At 34.9% G+C, this 25,120-nt stretch overlaps 1 protein-coding gene across 6 annotated transcripts in view; it reads right to left on the bottom strand.

The window, feature by feature from the left end:
• Positions 1-25,120, bottom strand: part of RGS22 (regulator of G protein signaling 22) — a 125,969-nt gene that overhangs the window by 7,760 nt on the left and 93,089 nt on the right. For all 6 annotated transcript variants that reach the window (XR_009351645.1, XR_009351647.1, XR_009351646.1 and 3 more), the window contains 9 exons: positions 24,617-24,709; positions 21,848-22,020; positions 20,763-20,925; positions 17,653-17,811; positions 15,259-15,327; positions 12,030-12,191; positions 8,358-8,537; positions 4,328-4,486; positions 1,072-1,170 (listed from right to left, as the gene is read on the bottom strand). Coding sequence is in view for 3 of the 6 variants with exons in the window: in XM_059165927.1 (XP_059021910.1) it covers positions 1,072-1,170; positions 4,328-4,486; positions 8,358-8,537; positions 12,030-12,191; positions 15,259-15,327; positions 17,653-17,811; positions 20,763-20,925; positions 21,848-22,020; positions 24,617-24,709 (1,257 nt within the window). In the remaining 3 variants the exon portion in view is untranslated. The remainder of the gene's footprint in view (positions 1-1,071; positions 1,171-4,327; positions 4,487-8,357; positions 8,538-12,029; positions 12,192-15,258; positions 15,328-17,652; positions 17,812-20,762; positions 20,926-21,847; positions 22,021-24,616; positions 24,710-25,120) is intronic.

Here is a 25,120-nt window from a genome sequence, read left to right as displayed (position 1 = left end):
ATGGTGTTTCTGAGATTTAAGGCTACCCATTTGCTAACGAATGTTCTTCCAAATGGCATTATTACATACCACACACTTTTAGATGTTACCTTTTTCAAAATATGGTATTACAAAATTGGACATCTCCCTTCTTCTCAATAAAAAAAAAATAGTTTTACAGTCTATCGGTTATCTTAGCTGAGTGGCTGAATTTATTTGACATTCCTAAATGCCAAACTGTTTCTTGGGCTAGTGTTATCCTAAGACACAAATACTTTTGACAAAAAACATTAAAAAATAGACATGAATTAGATTTATGAAATGTCATAAAAGTGATATTAATGTACAAGTTATAAATGTAAATATAAACATAAAACTTGAACGTATTGTTGATGGTCATTTACTGGCCAATTTTATGACCACTTCAAAGAATTAAAAAATTGACATTAAGGTATGCCTGGGTGGCTCAGTGGGTTAAGCTGCTGCCTTCAGCTCAGGTCATGATCCCAGGGTCCTGGGATTGAGTCCCACATCTGGCTCCCAGCTCCACGGGGAGTCTGCTTCTCCCTCTGACCTTCCCCCTCTCATGCTCTCTCTCACTCTTTCTCTCAAATAAATAAAATCTTAAAAAAAATTGACATTAAGCCTTTGATGATTTTTTCTTTTTTTAAACCCAAGAATATATCAATCAAATGTATTCTACCTTGTTCTCTGCCTAATTTTTTCCCTTTTCCAATAAGAGTCATTTCAACTTCTGCCTCTTAAATCTTCTTCGTATGTATCAGAAAGTATTTTCATTGATTATATTGTCCAAGATGAGCTGAAATTTTAATGTTCTCTGAGAGCTCATCGAAAATCCCTTCCAACCTCTCCTAATATAAATTTACCTTCATTTTCTTTTTTTTTTTTATTATGTTCAGTGAGCCAGTGTATAGTACATCATTAGTTTTTGATGTAGTGTCCAATGATTTGTTAGTTACCTTCATTTGCAAACAAGCACACCTCTACTATAGCAGAATAACTGAGTGACTGCATTCTACTATCCAATGCTTAAAAGAAGAAGTGGTATCTGGAGACACCGTGACTGCTTACCTGTCGACCATATGCTTGTAGGCCGAAAACTGGGTCAGTGGCTAGAGTAACTGTTTTGATAGCAGATGCTGAAGAACTTGCATATTGTCTGAGTCCATCCTGTAATTATATTAAATGAAGTTATTCCAAAAAGGATTAACACGATATTAGTGTAAACTTAAAGTAAAGGAGTCATAACATCAGATGAAAAAATATTCTGTGGTGAGTACCATACCTGTGGTTTCATCAAGTCAATATTAATTACTACTATAACATAATTCATGAACTCTTTAATTTTCTTTCATACTAACATAAAATATTTTGAAATAAATAATAAATTATGAAGAACATAAAAATCACTCCCAAAATCTGGCATCTAAGAAAAACCCTTGTGAACATTTTCATAAACATACATCCAAACTTCTCATCAGGGAAAGATATAATCTATAATTTTAATATTTATTTCTTATTATCTAAATTTCATGGAAATGGGATCACACTATATGTCCTCTCCTGAAATATCCTTTTCACGTTAAGTGTTGTGAAAATGCTTCTACGTTAATAAATATAGAATGGGAATATAAAGGGGAGGATCTTTGTATCAATCACCAGTATCCCTACCATATAACATATTGTATACACTCGAATATTTGGATGATGAAATGAATACATCATCGTTTCCACTGATGAACTGTCCTATGCACTCAAATCCTGAATGATAAAAAAAAAAAAACTATATCATCACATCAACAGGTGAACAGTAATCTAGTGAAAGTATGTACCATAGATAATTCAATCAATGCCTGCTATTAGAAACTTAAGTCATTAAAACCTTTTTATTATTATAAATGATGCTGTGTACATATTTCAGTTGCTGACAGTGCTGTCCAAGAAATTCAGTCATGAATCAGAGGAAAACCATAAAACAAACTAAATATTCCTATAAAAATATTTGCATATATGAAATAATACCCCAAACCATAAATGCAGAAACTCAGTCCCAAAGTAGACCAAAAATATAAAAAGGAAATATAAAATGACAGTTCACTGAACTTAAAAGAAGACAAAAGAAAAAGATAAAAGTCTCTCAAAAGTGAAGCTACAAGGTACTCAAGGGAGAAGAAATTTGATTGGATAGGGGATTTAAACACATATTATTTATGTACATTCTATTTCTGATCCATGTAAATGTATATAAATGATATATAATATGTATATAAATCATACATATGGATCAAAAGATTTATATATACATATACATGCACACACATATACAATATGTATATAAATCCCCCCAAAACTTAGCAAAAACATAAACCTATAGACTCAAGAACCAATCCATCCTTAACACAAATCCAAAGAAATCCACACAAGACATACCATAATCAAATTCTGAAAACTAAAGACAAAGAAAAAATCTTGAAAGTGGTATGTGAGAAACAATACCTTATCTATAGGGAAAAGGAAGAATAAAATAACAGATCTTGGAGCATCAAGAGGGAAGAAAAATTGAAAGAGCAAAATTATGGGTTAATAGAATAGACTTTTCTTCTCTCTTTGAGTTTCCTCATTTATGTTTGAGGGTTGAGGCAAAAATTATAAAATGTCAGAGTTTTCATTTTGTTTTATTCTTATGATGGCTTTATATAGATATCACCTGTCATTTTGAAATGACTTATATTTTCCTCAACCACCAGTAATAGTGATGTGGTTTGAAGTGGTTCTCAATATAGGTTGAGGAAATATTTAAAATAAGTATAAACAGGTGAGGGAAAAAGACTTAAAGGGGGAGAGTAATTCCTAGACTCTAACTGGTAAAATGTCAACACTAATATACTGGGAAAAATCACATATCTATAATGTAATATCTAAAACAACCACTAAAACATCTAAACAAAGATACACCCAAATAAAATTCTAAGAAATAGACAAGTAATCCATAGGAATGCAGACAAAGAAAACAGAATAAAATGAAAAACAGAAGGAACAATCAAAACAAGAAATAAAATGGAATAATTAACATATAAAAAAACTACACTAAAGATAAAGAGACTAAATACACCAATTAAATGACAGAAGATTAGCAGAATAGAGTTTTTACAAAACCACCATGACCCAACTCTATCCTGTATATTTGAATAGAAAAAGATACACCATACAAATATCAAAACAGAGCAAGCTGCTTCTGCAGCTTTGGAGGAGTTTGGCAGTTTTTTGAGAACCTCTATAGTTCTCTATATTGTTTATGAAACTGTATACATACATGTATAAAACACTATCTTTAAAAAGATCTGGAAGAATATAGCCCAAGCTTAGTGGTTGTTCTTGGGAATAGGGAGGGTAATAGAATTCAGAACTGGGATTAAGAGAATTTGCTCTTTCTGTAGGATTTACTCTTTCTGAAATATTTTAGGGAGGGAAAAAAAAAATGAGGCAAAATGTAAGCAGTGTTTATTTTGACCTGTGTATATATGAGCATTATTATATTACTTCTGCATCTTTCAATAACTTTTAAATTTCTTTTAAAAAATAGAATAAGTATAAGCTTATAAATAAATAAAACGCATTAGTTGGGAGCCTTTACCCTTTTTCAATTCAAAGAAAATTGATAAATATAAGGATATACAGATGAATGGATGAATAAATGGACAGACTAACAGACAAATAGGAAGGTTGGGCAATTTATAATTCATATTTATAAATTTCACAGTGAGTGTATCATACTATAATTTTAATACTGAAATGCTTTACCATGAGTTCATGACATCTTTTCATTCATTCATTTTTTTTATTCCTGATTTACTCAGTAAACAGTGATTAACAACTGAACATGTGCTGGACACTGGTCTATGTGCTATGATCACAGATGCACAAGACAGATACTATCTTTGGGAATCAGTCCTGTGAGGATGACAGATGAAAAAACTTGTTCGTTCATGAGGCTATATAAAGCATTCTCCAAGAGAGTTAGGAATGCTACTACATGGATGTGAGCTGCTTGTGTTGCCTATCGGGGTCAATGAAGCTTCCACAGGGAAGAGGTGATATTTGAGATGAATTTTGAAAATTTCACAACAAAGGCTGAAACCTTTATAAAGGATTAAAGCCACTAAAATCTGTATTCTATAATGTCTCTGCATTTTTCCCATCACCCAAATTCTTCTATAAATTCACACACATCACATACCTTTTAAAAGTATGATTCAAACCATAGAAAAAAGTAACTAAAAAATAAAAAATAAAAGTATGGTTCAACTCAAAATGAGTCTTGTCTTACCTTTGCAAATTTTTCATCTTCTATGACTGCCAATTTTTTTTTCTGCTTATTATATTCTTGTCTCCTCTCTAAAACACTCATAATTTTTTCATCAGTTAAGTTCTTCCTAAACTCACAAAACTGAGGCCAAAATTTAAATAGAACCCCAAAAATTGTCATCTGTATAAAAAACAATGTCTCAGGTTACAATTTCATACAAATGTACTGATTTAAACTCTAATTCACCATAATAATGGATTAACTATTCTATCTTTAATATACAGCATGTTTCCTCCAACTTATTGTCTCCAGACATCTTGGTATAGTTTAGCTCAGCACATGCTTATGATCAATGTTTTTTACTACCAATGAGAAGTCTTAAAAAAAAAAACACTTAAAAGTTACTTTATTCTTTATGTTTCCCTAACCAATTGATTGTATTAATAAAGAATCCATTAGGTCTTTTCAAATAAGAAATTTATGTCTTCTTTTAAAACATACACTAGTTGATCTGCCACACACTCTGCTGTTTTATGCAAGTATTCCAAATATTCGGTCCATCAAGAGGAACTCCTCTCTGCCCGCCCCCCCCCTTTTCTTTCTTTTAGAGAAAGGAAATACCTCTGGAAAAGCTCTTAAACAAAGCTGCAGATCTAAGAATAAATCTTGAGTAACTTTTAAATGATATAATCTCTTTTATGTGAGAGCAAGAAAAGTAACATTTAAAAAGCAGGGTGGTATCCTGGACAAATGCTTTCTACGAGCACATTCTACATTAAGTGATTAATTGTGATATTTATAGAGATAAGAATTGTTGCTCAAATTCCCATGCCAAGTATTTCCATTAGTTCCAGAGGCATACATTACTTCCAAGAAGGTAGGACTTGCCACATCAGATCAAGCCCAACATCTTGTTGCAGGGAATGACCTTTACCTAATGCCCTGGAGAAAAATGAACCATCCCATTAGGCTCCAAGCCAACTGTTCAGGGGAAAGGAGGAATTTTTAAAAAAGCAAGCACTGCAGTGATCAAGAGTCCTCAACTGGTTGGTATATTTCATTATTCCTCTTTTCTGTACACGGATATTATCAGTAATTCTAAAATTATTTACTCCTTTAAAAATACAGTTTATATACAACTAATGAATCCTTGTGCCCTACACCAAAAACTAATGATGTAGCCAATTATATGTTGGCTAACTGAATTTAAATTAAGGGGGAAAAAAGACAGTTTTATCATTGAATTCTGTAGTCTCTTGGTATTTTGTATACAAAAGCTAAAGATCCTTTATTTGATGAAATATAGGCCTTTTTAAAAATTTCATTTACATTTACCTGCCATGTCTTTATTTAAGTAAGTCCCTGCTCCAATGTCAAGGGATTATGGTGGTTTTTATGCAAACTTCTTAAACTTAAATACTCTCCCTCTTCTTCCTCTATTTACCAACTATTGACCCTAAATCTCAGTTATCTCTCCAAAACCTGAGTCATTCCTAGCTCTCAAATACATTGACTTCAATCTAGAAAGTCTTCCAGGAGAAGTCATCCAAGTAGAACACAATTTTTCAATAGGAGACATAAAACTGCTCTATTCCTAAAAGGTGCAATTACAATTTTAGGTTAATAACATATATGCTAGTCATGAAAATTACCCCGTGCCTCCAGAACCTTAAAAGAAATCAAACTGTATGTAACAAAAGGTTTTAATGATTTTAGAACTACTTTGCTCACTGGCAGGAGATGGGCCATGGCTTTAGTATGAATAAAAAGGGCCAGTGAAAATTTGGCTGGATGAAGAAAACTTTAAAAGTTTTGCACCCAGTTGTTAGGGGTGCAGGTGGGGGACAGGCAGAGGCTAAACTGATAACAATACCGGAACAGGCAACAGGTTTTTAAATCTACTATGCAGCCCTTTCACTCAAGTTTGCTCTCATTTCCAATTTGATCTTACTCCTCTCTGTCACAAATGATCACTTCTCGTGTTCAGTCATCTATGTGTTCAAAAATGCCTATTCTGTGCCAGGATTTGGGCCACAAGGGTAAATAAACATTTCCTACCTCAAACACCTGACAATCTAGTGGGAAAGTCAGCAGGAAAATAGGCATTTTCAGTTTTGTGTGATAAACAGAGACATACACAGGATCTTACAGAAGCACAGGGGAGAGGTGATAGTGCAAAAAACTCAGGAGGGAAGAGAGTGAGTCTTGTCTGTGCAACTATAGATATGTCAGGAAGACTGGGGGTTGGGTAGCAGGTAGTGGTAAGAGATATGCCTAGAGAGATAGATGAAGATGGTCTTCATGCTGAGGACAGTAGGAAGTAACTGAAATAGAAAGCAGAGAAGCGACATGATCAGATAGACATTTTGAGAAAGGTCGCTCTGTCTGCAGTGAGTTAAATGATTTTGAGAGAGCCCAGAGGCACGTTTGGCAGTTAATGTGAAGTATTGCAGATGTGAGCGGAGGTAAATGGCATGGAGTCAGAAAAAAGTAGATAGGATGACAGATAACAAAGAGACCAATGGATAAATTTTAGGGACTGCAGATATGGGGGTAAAGGAATAAAGGAGAGGGAAGACATAAAGATGGCAATCAGATCTTTGGCTTGCACACCTGGGTAGAAGGTGATGCTATTCTCTGAGCTTCCTTAGGAAATGCAGGAGGAATCATCAGTTTGGTGGGGTGAAGACTACAAAGATTCTCTTATTTTCTGATGCTCCAAAGACTCCAAAGACATGTCCAGGACTCCATTTTAGGAAATCAAGCAGAAGGCATAGACTAGAGGACTCCAGTAGAGTTTACTGGCTTCAATCCCTGGTATGGCGGAACCAACCAATATAAGCAGCTCCAGACATGCACTTGGAGACTCAAGGTCTTTGAGCTACATGGGCAAGCCCTGGTCTGGTTATCCAGTGACCTATGCTAGGCTAAGTGACCACTAAGCTCTTTTCACTAACAGATACTCTAATTCTGGCACCATGTTTTCTCTATTTCTCTCCAGCACATCCTCAAGGGATCCTCTATATTTTTACTTATTTTAATGTATAATTTGGATTGGGAGTCCATTTTCAGTTTCTTAGAGGACTTAGAACACAGCTGGTTCACAAATGAATGTTAAGGAATAAGGGCCTTTTTTCCATGCTCAAGGGCAATCATATCCTAAATCTCTGTTTCATATCACTTAAATCATGACATGGCCTTCCCTATTACCTCTATTATAATTTATTTTTCTTAATCATTTTTCAGGAACAACATCACTAAAAGGCTTTTTAAAAATGCAAATAAATTATGTTCACTGTTTTCTATTATTTATCTTAAAAAGAAGTAACTTGAGCAGGTTAACAGGCATGGTTTTCCTTTCATGAGCGTGTGTACTTTATGCTGGTCGGGTACTTACATCTCCTCTCACTTACTTTATGAGCTATGTGAATATTCCAATCTTTAAAAATACACAAATCTTGGGACACACATATTTTACCACATATTTGTGGTAGCAGATTTTTCTAAAGGAAATAAGGATGGTGGGAAACGAAGGAGGAATTGGCTGGAGTTCCAGAAGTTAGAAACAAAAACGATAATCATGGAGAGTCAAGGATAGTATTTAAATAATTGTATTTGCCATATAGTCTCAACAAAATAATAAGTTACTAGTTTCTTATGATCTGGGGAGTATGCAAAAGTTTTTAAAGATTTTTCTATCTGTTTTAGGGGGTGGGCAGACAGAGAGTGTGAATCTCAAGCAGACTTCTTGCTGAGCACAGAAGCTGAAATGGACTCGACACAGGGCTCAACCTCAGGATCCTGAGATCATAACCTGAGCCAAAATGCAGAGCCTGACACTTAGCCACCCAGGCACCCCCGAAAATTTTTTAATTAAATAGAATAAGCCCCAGTATTAGGAAGGTTGGAACCTTGTCAAATATGAATAATGCAAAAGCCTTAAAAGGATATCTAGATTGTTCATCTATTTTAAAATAAGCTTAGCTGCTTATATATATATATAAAATAAAATAAAATAAAATACCCTTAGCTGCATACCCTCATCTCTTACCTGTGCCTCTCTAAACACATATGGTCCTAACTCCTTCCTGTGTTCAATAATCTTCTGGGCTTGCTCTACTGGAATGTCAATTTGTAAAGCCGGTGGAATACTAGAATTAATAAAGCAGTGGATAATAGTCATGATCTTCTTATGAATGATGGACTCATCACAATGCGAATGGCACAAGTCCTGAGTAAGGAGATAAGATAGAACAATATATCATTAATGCATTCCTAGAATACTTTATAGAATTGTGCCAACATATCTTTTAGTAATATATACTGCTTAGCTGCAGGTCAAGAGGGCACTAGAACATGTGAAGGCTATCTTAAAAAAAAAAAAAAAAAAAACCAAACACCATATCTTCTATTTCTCTTGGGTTTGAGGAACCTAACCCTTTGGTGCATATACCCTATATAAACATGTTTCACTTGATCTGGAGTGCTTCTACGGTCAGGAGAAGGAACAGCTTCAATGTCTATTTTCACTCATTGAATGAATTTATATGGAATGCCTGCTGTCTACCAGTTAAGCCCCATGACAGAACCTGCCCTTTAAAGGCTCAATCTTCCTGGAGGAGAAGCAAGAGAACACATTATTTCAATCTGAGCTAGCTAGGAAGTGCTAGAGTAGAGGCCTACATAGGGTCCTAGGCAAGCGCTGAAAAGAGGCACCTAGCTCAACAGACGGGCTGGATGCAAAAGCTTTTCCAACCAGAACTGCTTCTACTCCAAGGTGACAGGCACAAAAAGGCAACAAAACCAGGATGCTGGCCATGACAGGTATGTCATTATGTATCTCTTAGTATTTGCACACTTATAGTTAACCCATTAAATTATCCTCCTTAAAACTAGTGATCATACTTTAAAAAAGAGCCACTTTTATGTCACAGTTGTGGGGCTATCATTTTTTAAAATAAAGAGGTAGCTTAGTTTGAATTATGCCATTGCTCTGTCAAAGACATTGTTCTCTAAATTGCTAGGAAGCAAACACATTTGGAACTTGTCATTCCAGGCTGGAAATGAGCTAACACTTATTAATTACTCACTGTGTGATGGGTATTGTTATAGTTATCTTATGACAATACAAAAGAAAGAAAAATTGAGTGCTGGCCATACAAAATCTTGCAAATAATTTGGAATAAGTTATATATGAAACAAGCTTGATACGAATGTTACATTAAGACAAAAGTTAGCCTTTTTTACTCAATTTAGCATACCCTCAGAAAATGCCTATTTATACCACATATGTTTCATATGTTACCAAAAGTGTATTGTTTTCCATTACTCATAAGATATCATATATAATTGTTTGGTGAGCCTGATTTATAATTATGGAATATGTCTTTGAAATAAAAACAAATTTTTGGAGTTTTTATTTTGAGGGTGAAGGGATAAAAATCAGAATTGAACTTTTTTTTTCTAATTGTTCTGCCCTACTATCTCATCAGCCTAGTGAACCTTTTACCTATCATTAAGGTCTCAGTTTAAACAATTTAAACAGGTTAATCAAACACTGTTCTGAATTGTGAAAATTTGGGAAGAATCTAGATCTCAATTTCTTGGCATATTACCATAATCACAGCTGGGGGGGGGGGAGGGTGGAACATAACTTAGTGTTTAAGGGCATGAGCTTTAGCAACCGAATGCCTTGGTTCAAATTCCAGCTTACCACTTCATTAACTACATGATGTTAGAAGTTTCTTAACCCTTCCATGCCTTAGCTTCTTGATCCGTAAAATGGCAAGAATAACAATAAATTCGGTTACATGAAAAGAATTAAAACAATATCTGGCAGATAGTAAACATTTAATAAGAGTAAGCCATATCAAAGTGAGCTCAGTAAGATTTCACCATACCAGGTAAAATGCTTTCTACCTAGCAAACTCTCTCAAGACCCAATTCAAATGTTATCCCTGCCGAGAATTCCCTGACCTACAACCCTCTCTGCATCATTCCCACCTCGGTGCCAAAACTGTATCTAGTTAGAACATGGATCATAATCAATATTATGTCATGATATTTGTTTTCATGGGTGTCTCCCTCCTTGAGGGAGGGCAAGGTGCTGCATTCACATTTTTATTCATACGATCTAGCCTAATAGCTGGCACAAAAGTTACTTAATAAATGCTAGTTGAATGAGCAAATTCCCTCCTATAGCAAGATTTTGACTAGTTACCTAGAATTATATGTCCTCCATTCTATACCACAGAGAAGATTTTTAAATGAAGACCAAGGGCAGCCTTGAAGGAGAAACAGTTGCACAACTAAGGATTGACTTTGAATGAATGGGTGGTTCTTTTTTTTTTACTTTATTTACTTATTTATTTATTTAATTTTATTTTTTCAGTGTTCCAAGATTCACTATTTATGCACCACACCCAGTGCTCCATGCAATATGTGCCCTCCTTAATACCCACCACCAGGCTCACCCAACCCCCCACTTCCCTCCCCTCTAAAACCATCAGTTTGTTTCTCAGAATGGGTGTTTTTAAATGTCTTTCGTGCAAGGATTATTGCATTACATGAGTAAGTTGGGCTTACTCATATTCATAGCAGCTTAAAAATAATTCTGCCCATTCATATTACTACCTATTCTGAAAAACAGACTCTACCTCCTTCTTAATTCTCAAAAAAATTTTTAATATTGCTTACCTGTGACAGATTTTGAAAAATTTTATCGCAAAACATTTTTTTTTCTGAGAAAATTTCTAAGGTGAGAATACTACAAAAATTGCTCATAACAGAAAAAAATAAAAAATAGTTTCATGGTAAGTTGGAGAGAGTTTGAAAATAGATTTTATCAAGCAATTAGTAACTATATAGAATAAAAATGCCGCAGAATATTAGTATTGCATAATTCATACTTAGAGTATAGACAAATTGAAAGTATTATCATCTTAACTTCCGGTTTTATTTTTATTCTGTACCTTTATAATGGGATAAATAGGCTGCTCATCCAGAAATGAATCTGCTCCCTGTGGGAGCATGAAGCAGAGTCTGGATGCCTACTCTTAGGTATTTCTAGATAACATTCCCATATTCAAGTCTAGATTATAATATCTAGAAAGTTCTTTCCTTTCTTCAATGCAAAGATGCAATATGGTTTCAATAAACACTTAAACTTAAACCTAAAAATAAACTACCTTTGCACCTAAATTTGTTCTTTCAATTAATTGTTTTGTTAAAAATTTGACCATTCTTCCTAATACAAAAGCTTTTCTCATCTCTGTTGGTTTATTTATCTATAATTGTCTATCTTTGATTACCATTGCTGACAATATAGTTGGGAGGAATTCCGGTAAAGAGATCTTGGTTAAAGTACGAATATGTATGGTCCATTTATAGAGGAGTGATAGGCAAAAATATAGTTAAAATTCTTTTCAGGAAGGTTCTCATTAAATCATAATATATGTGAATATGTAATATATGTGACTATGTTGAAAAATCTAATTCTATCATTTCAGGGCTCACTCTTACTTTTCACTGTATAATAAGAAATGTGCCTAACATAGAACAATAAACACCTTAATATTTATATATTGGTCTGAAGATGAAACAATTGGGATATCTCATAAAAATCTTGTCTATGGAGTCACAGGTAAGAATCTGATGTGTTAAGACATTTCCTCCACACACACACACACAAAAAGGTGGTTTTCTCAAGTTTCTAATATGATACCTTATATTTTTGTACTTCTTGCCAAAAGAGTACATCATTTTCCAATAAATCTCCTTTTAGTGCCACAAACCGTTGAAACTGTCTTGCAGTAATTGGATTCAATAATGCTTTACGAAAAGCAATGATTTCACAAGATGAAGATATCCACTTACTCTCCACAGGCTGTCCAAAGTAGATAATACAGATAATTAGCTGTATTCTAAAAAGTAAGAATAAGGTCATTTATTAGGTTAAAAATTACCAACTTTAACTTCCTTTATTTTGGGCTGTTGGAATTTATGGCATGGATACAACAGAATTTGGCAACTTCTACCTCTCTGTTCTTCTCTCTTTTGTCTCCTTCATATTTTTATGGCATCATTTTTTTTCATTTGTGAATATTTTTATTGAGGTGTAATTGACATGTAACATTATATTAGTCTCAGCTATACAACATAATGATTCAATATTTATATATGCTGCCAAATGTTTACCATAATAAGTAGTTACTATCAGTCTTCATACAATGATACAGAACATTTCTGTTTATGAATATAGCATTTAAGATTTACCTTTAGTAACTCTCAAATATGCAATGAAATACAATGTTATTGACGCTAGTCACCATCCTATAAAATTATATCCCCAAGACCTACTTATTTCATAACTAGAACTGAAACCTCTTGACTCCTTGTTCTCCTCTGGGGACCACCCTTCTGGTTCTCTGTATGCATGAGTTTTATTTGATCTTGTTCAATTTTTAAAGAGGTAGAGAGAAAAAGAAATGATTGGATGATTCAGAACATATAACCACATTGTTTAAGAATGTTAAGAATCATTACAGTTTGGGACTATGGTGAAAAACTACATTTTAATGCATTGTGTGAATTCTGTACCTAAACAGAAAAATGCAGCCATAATTTTATGATTACATATTGTTACATTATTATTATGTATTTTAAAACTACATATTATTATACATGTATCATATTATATATTAAATATAACTCACTTGCCTTTTTTTTTAAGATTTTATTTATTTATTTGACAGAGAACACAAGTAGGCAGAGAGAGAGAGAGAGAGAGAGAGAGAAGCAGGCTCTGCACTGAGCAGAGAGCCCAATGCGGGGCTCGATCCCGGGACCCCGGGATCATGACCTGGGCTGAAGGCAGAGGCTTTAACCCGCTGAGCCACCCAGGCACCCCACTCACTTGCCTTTTAAAAAATAAGACCACTAGAACATTTAAGATATTTTTTCTAAATTTTACAAAAAAGAATTACCAATTAATCCTGTTAATTTAAACAGAAAATTTGCTGTGGAGCTTCTAACTAGAAAACAAATCATATTTTTAGGTGAGACATCTTCATATTATTTTAATAAAAACTGTTATTAATACTTGATAACAAGAAGAAAAATCATTACTACATTATTTTTAGTAAGAAGCTTCTTCTGACTGAGGATTTACTTTACATAACAAAAAAGCCAGATGGACCTATGGTGTGTTAGTAATGCTTACAAGTATTACTTAGTTTGTATCTTCACAGTTTTGAAATACAAGATGTCTACTTTCTAAGTTTTGACCATTTTAGATCACATATCCATCCCTCTTTAGCCTCTCAGATTAAAAAACATAAGACATAGACTTTACTGAATTTACTGAATAAACATTTTTTTTTTTACTGGATAAATTTTATTGAAGTTCCCCAAATCTGAGTTTAGTCTACAATCATGCAAAGAAGCACCATTCCAAAGGCAATGTTTTAAGTAAATTTAGGAACTACAGTAACTCTCAGTCAAAACACATGATAAATATCCATTACTGACAATGCATAAAATAAATTTCCTGAAACAAATCATGTGTAACTATCAGCATAAGTGTTGAAGAAAGTTATGTACAAAGCACTACGGGAACACAAAAGGAGTCCCCAGAGGAGCAAAAGCTTTGCAGAAGGGTCTTGAGGATAACATTTGAATTGAAAACTGAAAAGGGAAGGCAATACTAGGCAGTTGAGGTGAACAGCAGTGCCTTAACCCAGATAAAGTGATTAGATACCTAACATGTTTTAGTGAGGCACATATTCTCTAGTCAAAAAGTTAAGCCCTCACCATACGTTCTGTATTAAAATTACAACCCTATAAATAGGAACAACTATGTATTAGACTGGGATGTTTATTTAAAATGCACTCAGCAAATAATGTTTTAAGACCTACTTCTTAATATACAAAACTGAGTAATTTAACACAACAGAAAATAACATAATATATAATGCACAATAAATGAAATGTAAGCCCAGCTTCCTTAACACTTCAACAAAAATATAGCAAAAGACAAGCATAAGAATGGTTTATTTCCTTTCAAGAGGAAAATATAGAAAAAGAGCACCCTAACAGATACATACAATCCTCTAATAGTCAAATAAAATTTTATGTATGTAGGGGGTCACCCGGGTCTAGTCTGACATTCCAGAATGATCTGTAGAAGGATGAATACATATAAATGTAATGTATAGGCTCAAAAGGAAGACTGTGTTTATCATGCTTGTTAAGAAGAAAAATAGGCAGGGACGCCTGGGTGGCTCAGTTGGTTAAGCAGCTGCCTTCGGCTCAGGTCATGATCCCAGGGTCCTAGGATCGAGTCCCACATCGGGCTCCTTGCCCTCCGCAGGGAGCCTGCTTCTCCCTCTGACTCTGCCTGCCATTCTGTCTGCCTGTGCTCGCTCTCGCTCACTGTCTCTCTGACGAATAAATAAATAAAATCTTAAAAAAAAAAAAAAAGAAGAAAAATAGGCAATTTCTAGTTAGGTATCCTATTATAAAATGATAGTTTTTAATCCTTTTAAAGCCAAAATGTAACTTTCAACAGAGTATAATGCAAGATAATTTAATTTGCTCATTCTGTTGCATAACTATTCTTTTTGTGCAATTCACGCTCAGTAATCAATAAGCTTACCATATGTTAAAATGAACAGCTTGCCTCAATAAATCCACCACTAGCAAAATAAACTAAAGTGTATATTTAAAGTCCAATATTTAAAGCACAATTCTAGGGTTTAGCAGGTCGAGAGGGCTTTAAGAAGAGGGCTCTGGCAGAATCACCCTCTCCCCCAGATTCCATCAGCCAATTAAACAAAGTCAGTGGCTTAGAAAGCAGTGCCTACAATGAGGGTCCTTGAACAAGTAGGGGAGGAAAAAAACAATACTTTGACGGAGTGGAGGAAGCAAGAGGAAAACTATAACAAACTACTTGCCTTCCAGACCCCGATCTTCCTTTCATGCTTCTGTAACAAGAGCTCTTCGGCTATGTCCTTCATCTGTACCTGAAAGCAAAACCAATTATTTTATCCCAATTATTCAGAATGTTTACACTTTTTAATGTCATTTACTAATTTAATAGCTTTTATTTTATTTTTTAAAAAATATTTATTTCTTTCTTTAAGAGAGTGCACACTAGTGGGGTGAGGGGCAGAGGGAGAGAGAGAGAGAGAGAAACTCTCAAGCAGATACCATGCTGACCACAGAGCCCCACGTAGGGCTCAATCCCACCATCCTGAGAACACAGCCTGAGTGGAAACCCAACAGTTGGCCGCCCAAATGACTGCACCACCCAGGTGCCCCTAATTTATCAGCTTTTAAAAGTGAGGTAAAGGTCAGCATGGATAAGACATAATGCAGTTTTGGAGAAAAAAGACCAGACTTAGAAAGGGAAGCTCTCCCTAGGTGCCTGGCAAGTCACTCAAATTCTCTGAACAGTTTCCCCGTCTGCAAAATTAAGCTAATAATATCTAAGTGTGTTGCCCCAAATGTGGGTAACAGGTCACTTTGGGTCCCCTGGAAATTGAAGCGGGAGATATAATTAGGATTTCCCAGATTTTTGTGCTATTTTCTAGCCACAACTAATTTTAGAAAAGCACAGAAGTTATTCAACACAGGGAGGAAATATAGTGGATATTTCTGGAGGTTATTGCCTATATGTTCTATCTTCCCTTGGGAACCACTCCTGCAAAATCTGGGCTATGTGAAACTACCTCCCTGTCCACAGCAGATAGATAGGAACTGACCTAGAGAGACCACTACTGGATCTTAGGTGCTGCTTTTTTATAGCCACAGCTAGAGAAAAGATCCAGGAACTTCTGCTGGATGTCCAGGGCTGTCCCAGCCCCTGGCCTTTCTAGAGCTTGGGTGTCAACACTTCCCCTCAGTGTGTGAGATGTTCTAGCACCATTTTATAACAAATTCTCTCCTTTCTCCTTGGCTGAAGGTTGCCAGAATCGGTTTATGTTGTTTGCCACCCAAAGAACGCGAAGTCAGTCAGGAAACGGTTATAAGTTACAAAAAAGTTATTGTGGTCAACATAGTGAAAAAACGTGGTAAATAATATTAGTAAGCCAAAGCCTAAAGAAAGGAAATGAGGAGATTTGAGTTGCCTCAAAGCTTATTTCCAGGAAATTTTTACCTAAAACAATTCAGCTCTTCTTCAGACTATAAATTCTATTTTTCCCAGCTGTGTTGTGTTTTCCATAATTTAAGGTGCTCTTAAGACTAAGGATTATTTTCGCATAAGTAAGTCTCAAAGTTTTTGATGAATATAGAGGACAGTTCTTTTAGATTCTTCCTGATCAACACTAATGGCATGTACTTTTGCATACTAGAGCCCAAAATTTCACCTTCTGTCCCTTTATGTTATTTTTGTAAAGATCAGGTTTGCCTGTGTTTGGTGTGACAATGACATTTTAAATTATCAAAGTAACACAAACTTTTTATAAAGTGCAAACAAAGCAAAAACCAAACAAAAACAAAAAACACCCCATTTCACAAAGTAAAAATTCTTCCTATCCCCAGGAGGCAGTTACTTCTAGACTTTTTTTCATAAACACAAATACAGATAGATAGAAAAATAAATACATAAATCGATACAGAGATATAAGAACATGTAAAAGGATTATCGTCTACATGCTATTCTGCATCTGCTTGTTTCCCTCAAGAAATAATCTTTCATATCAGTGCCTGTGGAAATCTCATTTTTATATTTTAATCTCATTTTATAACCCCATTTTATATAGAAATCTTCATAGCACAGAATTATCATAAAGCATTTAACTATTCCCCCTTGTTTGTCCTTGCCCGTTTATATGAAGACTTCATAACAATATAAAAATAACACCTAGATTAATAAGTACTATTTGAATCGTCGTTGTGTGCAAGGTACCACGCTAAGAAACTACACATACCTTTTTTCATTTCATCTTCACAATTATCTTAGGAAGCAATTACTCTTATTAACCCCAGTTATTTTTCAAATGAGGAAACTAAGGTTATAAAACTTAAAAGCTGTTGGGGGACCTGGCTGGCTCAGTCAAGTAGAGCGTGAGACTCTTGGGGTCATGTGTTCAAGCCCCATGTTGAGTATAGAGATTACGTAAAGTGTAAATGAATGAATGAATGAAATACACTTACAAAAAAACTAACAAAAAACCTTGAAAGTGAACAGTTAACACATGGCAGGGTTGAGGCAAAACCTTGGGAAGGCTGACTCCATGCTCTTAACACCATAGAAGTTCAATGGCTGGGTCCACGGGTAGATACATGTGATGTTTTAAGAGGTACTGCCTATTGCTATGCAAATATTCCACTAACTGATATACCTTTATCTTTTGGCGTGCTGCAAACTGTTCACTTGCAAGAAACAATGGCAGCCACACGTTTTCCAGCTTATTGAGGACATGCTTCTGAACTTCAAGCAGGACAGAGGCGTCAAGCTGCTCATGGAGCATCCTTCCCCAGCCACCACTTAGATTCATTATCTAAGAAAATACAAAGGAAACAAAGAAACTGCAAACTCCTGTTTTAGTGAAGAAACACTAATAGTCATTCATTTATCCATCTACTCCCAAATCGTTTCCCAAGCACGCGTTAGGTAGCACAACTGTCATTTGCTGAAAGATATCTCCTGGCTCTATTGTGGATGGTCAAAATCTAGAACTCCCCTATAACATCAAACAGACAATTATGGGTTATGCGATTTTTTTTTTTTTTTGATGTCTGATTTTGCTCGTGATATGTTTCAGAGAACACAGGAGTTGGGTTTTTATCCTGTGTGACTACAAGCAATGCCATTTTTTTTCCTCCACAGCCTCGGCATCTTCAACTATGAAATGAGGGGAATTGTTAGTCTGTGTTCTCTAAAGGCTCGTCCAGGTCTAAGATTCTATGAATCTGTGATTCTGGAAGTTGACTAGTTGGAGAAAGCGTTTTCTTTTGTGTATGAGGAAAATGGGGCATGATTTACTTAGGAGACAACCTTGACTCGTAAATTCTAAATAGGCACAAACAAATGTTGTGTTGGACATGGTGAGATGAGGATGGTCCTAGCAATGCAAGGCTGCCGCAACAACTCTGAAGAAGAAAACAGAAGCAGTAGAAGTAGAGAGAGACCAGGGTATACAGAGAAGAATCTCTGACCTGCACAGTGACACCTTTTACAAAACATAATTTCTTGGTGGCCAAGATCTTCCTTCTGTAGAAGTCTCAGCTTCAACAAGCCACAGATGACTATTTCCTGCTATAAATCTCTGTTTTCTGCCTGTTTCTGTGCACACACCATTCAAAACTTCTGGGTCCCTCACTGGAAAAACTACCTCCTTCCTAATCTTACTAATAAAATAATTGTTTTGCATAAAAACAGATGAGAAACCCTCATAGCCATCCTTTAATAATACTGATTTTTTTAATATAAAAAAGGAAGAAAAAAGAAAAAGAGGAAAAGACTGCTTTGCTGATAAAAATGCAAACTTGGCTCACCCAGCTGAAATTAGAACTAGCAAGATCTATATGGAATGTAATGTGATATGAATATCCCTAAGTATAAAATACTTAAACAAAAATAAAAGTAAGGCCAGAGATGAGGAAGAAAGGTCACTGAGGACACTCTCTGGAGTAAACACAGTCATTTGCTGTGATAGCAATGAATCACTTTTTCTACTGAATTTGAAGTTCTCAGCATGTTCTAGTATGGAAGGTTCACACAGTAGCATCAGATACCAGGAACCCTCATACAATGTAGCACAAGCCAAACAGAAAACAAATGCCTTCCATGTGTTTATTTCATACTTGTGCTTATTGAGATACCCAATACTTTTGCTAATACAGCCCAGATTTGGATCTCAGGGAACTAATGGCAAGGCATTTTGTCAAGGTTGCTTAATTCCAGAATTCCTTCTCCTTCTTATTCCCAAAAAGTATTGCTTATTTTACCCCTGGAAGATCTAGCTTTTTAATGTGGTATGCCCTACTTATGAACACGTCTGAATTTTCCTTTAACTTACTGAATTTAGCATGAATCTGAAACTTGGATTTTTTGGAAGTACACCATTAAAATAGGTATCCTTTTAAACTACCAAAATAAAAATATCAAACACTATACATTTGATCTCCAGGTAGTAATGTGGTACTAGCAAACTTCAAATTCATTATAACACTTTATTCTTTACATTTCAAAAGCATAAAAATTGAACAATATTTCATGTGATCAAAGTGTTACATGAACATTCAGTCGCACTGCTGAATTCTCATCTGGCCTTTTTGTCATAAATAATGACACAGTGTAAATAATGACATAGTGTAATAATGACAAATAGCAATAATGACAGTAATATTATAGTAAATAATGACACCATATATCACAGGTATTCATATTTGATGAATGAATGGATGAATGGATGAATAAAAGCTATTTTTATTCTATAAATTACTTTAAAAATAACATTATTATACTATACTGGAGTGAATTTTAAAGGCATTTAATTTGTAGATACTTAGAAATAACTTAGAAAAGTTAAAATCTTCAAAGTATCTAACATATAAATCATAAAAGCAAAGGACAAAATAGATGACTTTCAAGTTGTTGACAAAAAGAAATAAATTACTGGTTTTCAACCACAATGACTTCACACCAGTCAGAATGGCTAAAATTAACAAGTGAGGAAACAGCAGATGTTGGTGAGGATGAGAAAGAGGAACCCTCCTACACTATCGGTGGGAATGCAAGCTGGTGCTGCCACTTGGGAAAACTATTCGGAGATTCCTCAAAAAGTTGGAAATAGAGCTACTCTACAACCCAGCAATTGCACTACTGGGTATTTACCCTAAAGATACAAACGTAGTGATCTGAAGGGGCACATGAACTCCAGTGTTCATAGCATCAATGTCCACAATAGCCAAACTATAGAAAGAGCCCAGATGTCTACCAACAGTGAATGGATACAGAAGATGTGGCGTATAAATACAACAGAATACTGCTCAACTATCGAAAAACTGACATCTTTCCTTTTGGAATGACGTGGATGGAACTAGAGGATATTACGATAAGCAAAATAAGTTACAGAGAAAGACAATTATCATATGATCTCACTGATATGTGGAATTTAAGAGACAAAACAGGATCACAGGGGAAGGGAGGGGAAAATAAAACAAGACGAAACCAGAGAGTGAGACAAACCAGAAGAGACTCTTAAATCATAAGCAATAAACTGAAGGTTGCTGGAGGGAAGCGGGCTACGGGGATGGGGTCACTGGGTGATGGACATTTAGGAGGGCACGTGATGTAATGAGCATTGAGTGTTATATAAGACTGAGGAATCACTGAACTCTACCTCTGAAACTAATAATATACTATATGTTAAATAACTGAATTTAAATTTTAAAAAATTACTGGTTTTCATACTTCACCAAAGAATATATGTTTACATATTAATACCTGGTCCTGCTGATATGGAGAAGCTGGACTTTGGGGGCCAAAGAAATATTTTTTATTAAGGTATTTGTTTTTAATATATATAGATTTTTCTTCCCTTTGCTTTTGGTCTCCATAAACTATTCTTCTGAACTGTTCAATGTCCGTCCAGCACATAAGGTCCATACTAAAATGAAAACAAAAACAAAGTACAGGTCTTTTTTATTTTTTTCTCTGAATGCTACTAACCCACCAAAAAAGTTGTTGTCTTGCCTAGTTAGCCGAACTGATTGGATCATGAAACCAATGAGTTCAATAATATATCTAATCCTGGCTAAATATATGAATGAACACAGGAGTGCTGGGATCAGAAAAGAATCTGCTACTGTTATTGACAGGGTCTCAGAGTTCCTCCATCAATGCTGGACTTATATTGTTGATATCAAATCTGGGAAAATTTCCATCTACTGCATCTGTATTTGGCAATATGCTAAATTCACAATTCCCATCAATAAGAAGGGAAACTATATATGTGAAATTTGGCTCCCAGGTCTAAACTTTTTCTGCTAACTTGGGAGAAAATTATTGGAAAAATATATGATCAATATTTCAGTTTACATTAGATAAATATGTCATAAGTTTCCAAGATTCTGTGTAAAACTAGTATTTCATTGATGTATTAGCTAATAAAAATTACAAGTATTATAGTAATAATTTCAACAGTTTAGAAAAATATAAGGGAGATACTTTTTAGAAATACTAATTAAAGCAGCTGTCTAGAAAAACGCAAAAGAAAGAGTAGAAAAGCAAAAGAATAAAACACATTGGTGTTTTTATTTAGCCAATGGTAAAAACTACTAACAAATCTTATTTGACGACTTGAAATAACATTTGGGAGGTTGCTCTTATCAAAATGCACTCCCCAACAAAAAGTTACCCATACAGATTTCAGAGAGGTATGCTCATTACTTTTTACTGTCATGGTGAAATCTTGCACCAAATCACTTTTATGATATGTTCAATCAAAATAAGTAGCTTAAAAGCATAAGTAGCTTAGAAAATGATGCTTTAAGGGAGAAATACATTTTTTAAATGCTTATGTTCCTTACCTTGAAGAATGAGCCTCAAGAAACTGGCGGAAATGTTCAAACTCCAGTTTGTTGTTAAGCAGGTCATTAAAACTAAAGTGCTTATATTCTTCAGGAACATTATTCCAGTATTCTGGTTTTTTAGAGACCTCAGGAAGCCGTGAAATACCAGTTCCAATTTCACCAGCAGTGTCCTAGTGAAATAAAATTTTTCATTAAAAAAATCTCTTAAATACAGCAAATTATTTTCCAAATCTAGAAAGGGAAGTTGAAATAAAAATGAACAATTAGACCAAAACCATCTAACAATGCAATGGTAGGAGTAGGTGAGGAATCTAGAAGCTAGAATCTGGCTCTAACTCCTCTCAACTTCTGTTCTGATCCTTGCTGTTCCATTTGCTTCTTTTTAGGAACACTTAGCAAATATTTACCATATATTTGCTTATAAAATATTTAATTTTCTTATTTTTGTTAGTACAAGAGTAATATATCTTTTGTAATAAGAAAACAAAAAACATACATTCTACTTACTATCCCTCTCAGAGACAACGACCGCTAACATTTTAAAATACAAATCTTCTAGTCTTTTTTGGGTACACACATGTAGTTTATTAAAAGCCAAGATAGGACTGAACAACTATGTATGGTTTTGTAACTTCTTTTTCTTAACAATGTATTATGAACATAAAATGTTCTTTTATATATAGCAATTTTGAAAGTTATAGAATAAGGCAACATAGTTTTCCAATAGCACATTCTTTACATGTAAACTTCTTCATATAAAAGTTAATGTTTAGGCATTTTAAGACCTGATGTTCTGCAGTTTATAAGTTCTATTTAAGGGCAAAGAGCTAGAGAAGCTTACTCTTTGAAAAACCCTTCCTTTCCTTAAGGAATTCCTTATATAATTAATTCGCCCCTCTACTTGTGTTTGAAAAGCATCAGACCACGAGAGAGAATACCAATATTTAAAAAATCAATTTCCAGTGTGGAAAAGGATTATGGGGAGAATTACACATTTTAGTTCATAAATTTTTAAAAACAACCTAAAATACAACTAACTACATTTCAGTTCATAAGGTTAAAACACAAACGTAAAACACAATTTTATGAACATTTTCATTAAGTTTAAAATGCAACAAAATGTGCTACTTTTTTGGATTTTTATGTAGTCTTTCCAAGATACTAATAAGTAGTTTATCAAATAAAGAATTTCTGTGTTAAAAAGGCAACTATCATGAAGATTACATTTAACCATCTGAGCCCACCAGGTGCCCCTCATGAAGGTTACATTTAAAAAACTCTCCTGGGACACCTGGGTGGCTGAATCTGTTAGGTGTCTGACTTCAGCTCAGATCATGATCCCAGGGTCCTGGAATCGGGCTCCTTGCTCAGTGGGGAGTCTGCTTCTCCCTCTCCCTCTGCCTGCCACTTCCCCTGCTTGTGCTCTCTCTCTCTCTGACAAATAAAAGCTTAAAAAAAAACCTTTACTGTTTGTGTAAAATTTTATTGTAAAACAATAAAAATTTGAGATAGGGGGGCGCCTGGGTGGCTCAGTGGATTAGGCCGCTGCGTTCGGCTCAGGTCATGGTCTCGGTGTCCTGGGATCGAGCCCAGCAGGGAGCCTGCTTCCCCCTCTGTCTCTGCCTGCCTCTCTCTCTGCCTACTTGTGATCTCTCTCTCTCTCTGTCAAATAAAGTACGTAAAAAAATCTTAAAAAAAAAAAAATTGAGATAGGCACAGAGGAGAAAGTAAAACTATCTCCTGAAAAAAAAAAAAAATCAGTTAAACCTTATCACTCAGAGCTAATGGTCTTCAACATTTTGGTGAACACCTTTCCAGATACCTCTCTTTGCATATATGTATACATGGAGAAATACATACATATAATTTTACATAAATAGGATTATATGATACCAGTATTTTTTGTTCCCCATATTTTTAAAAAAGATTTTATTTATTTATTTGACAGACAGAGATCATAAGTAGGCAGAGAGGCAGGCAGAGAGAGGGAGCATGAAGCAGGCTCCCCATGAGCAGAGAACCCGATGCAGGTCCTGATCTCAGGACCCTGGGATCATGACCTGAGCCGAAGGCAGAGGCTTTCACCCACTGAGCCACCCAGACCCCACCCCCATTATCTTTATATAATAATATGTCCTGGGCATTTTCCATGTTAATAAATGTGAATATGAACTCTCACTTTTATGTAGATATACAAATTTCATTTTATGACTTTCAGGTTCTACCATGGTTTATGTAGCTAATCCCAAATTTGCAAATTTATAAATCAAAATAACATGTTACTATCCTAATTTATCCTATGATCTTTTTACGGACTCCCCCAGATCCCTTCCATATTTTATCCTTTATTGTTTTGCCTATTGCTGTCACAAGACAGTTCCCTTTCTGTTTGGAAAACTCAATTTAACTCTTTTTTTGAATTGACAATGAATAGAACAGTTGCCATACAGAAAATAACCAGAAACATTCGAAGGAATAATGCGGCTTGAAGGCTCTTAACTAAGTCAGGCAAGTGGCTTGGCTCCCCTACATTACTGCATCTGCTTTGTTCTTTGGGCTCTGTTGTTTAATGTGTCAGTATAAAGTGATACCTGTCAAACGCAGCATCCTAGGCAAAGAAGTAGCAGAGGAATGAAACGGCCTATTCCCTACTTTATCAGGATATGATCTTCTCAATATATGATCCCTCTGCCCCATGCCAATATATACAGCGGTAATCCTCTCCAGGATAAAAAGTTGATTTTTCTAAGTAGAGAGCTGTCTTACCTCAGTTTTCTTGGAAAATGTCTCCTTATGCAAAGCCTGTAGCTTTCTGAAGTATGTGGAATCTAACTGTCGAGTTTCTTCTATCAGCTCCACCTAATAAAATAATAATAAAGCTCGTAACATCAATAGAATGTACATTATGAAAAAGTGGGGAAAGAATGAAAAATTTGCCAATAACAGTGGGCTCAAAAATGAATACATTTGCCAATAAAATAAACTGGTTTGGCGGCAAAAGCAGCAAGACAAACATAAAAATATTAACTACAAATTCTTACTTTGCATGCATGTGATAAAATATTTCTACGTAATGATATAGTGACACCAGAGATCATTCCTCCTTTCTGAACACCCCATGCGAACTAACAAACACTGCACACATGTTGGGTCACATTTCTGTTTTCTACTCATTACAACAGGGTAAGGGTCACAAAGACAGGCATTGCTAGTGTTAATAATCAAATAATCCACAGTAGTACAAGAAATGACTGCACTCCATTTGTAATA

Source organism: Mustela lutreola, chromosome 3 (genome assembly GCF_030435805.1).
Source record: "Mustela lutreola isolate mMusLut2 chromosome 3, mMusLut2.pri, whole genome shotgun sequence".
Lineage (NCBI taxonomy): Eukaryota > Metazoa > Chordata > Mammalia > Carnivora > Mustelidae > Mustela > Mustela lutreola.
Note: the sequence above shows the minus strand (reverse complement) of the source record. Positions and strands in the feature narration are given on the sequence as shown.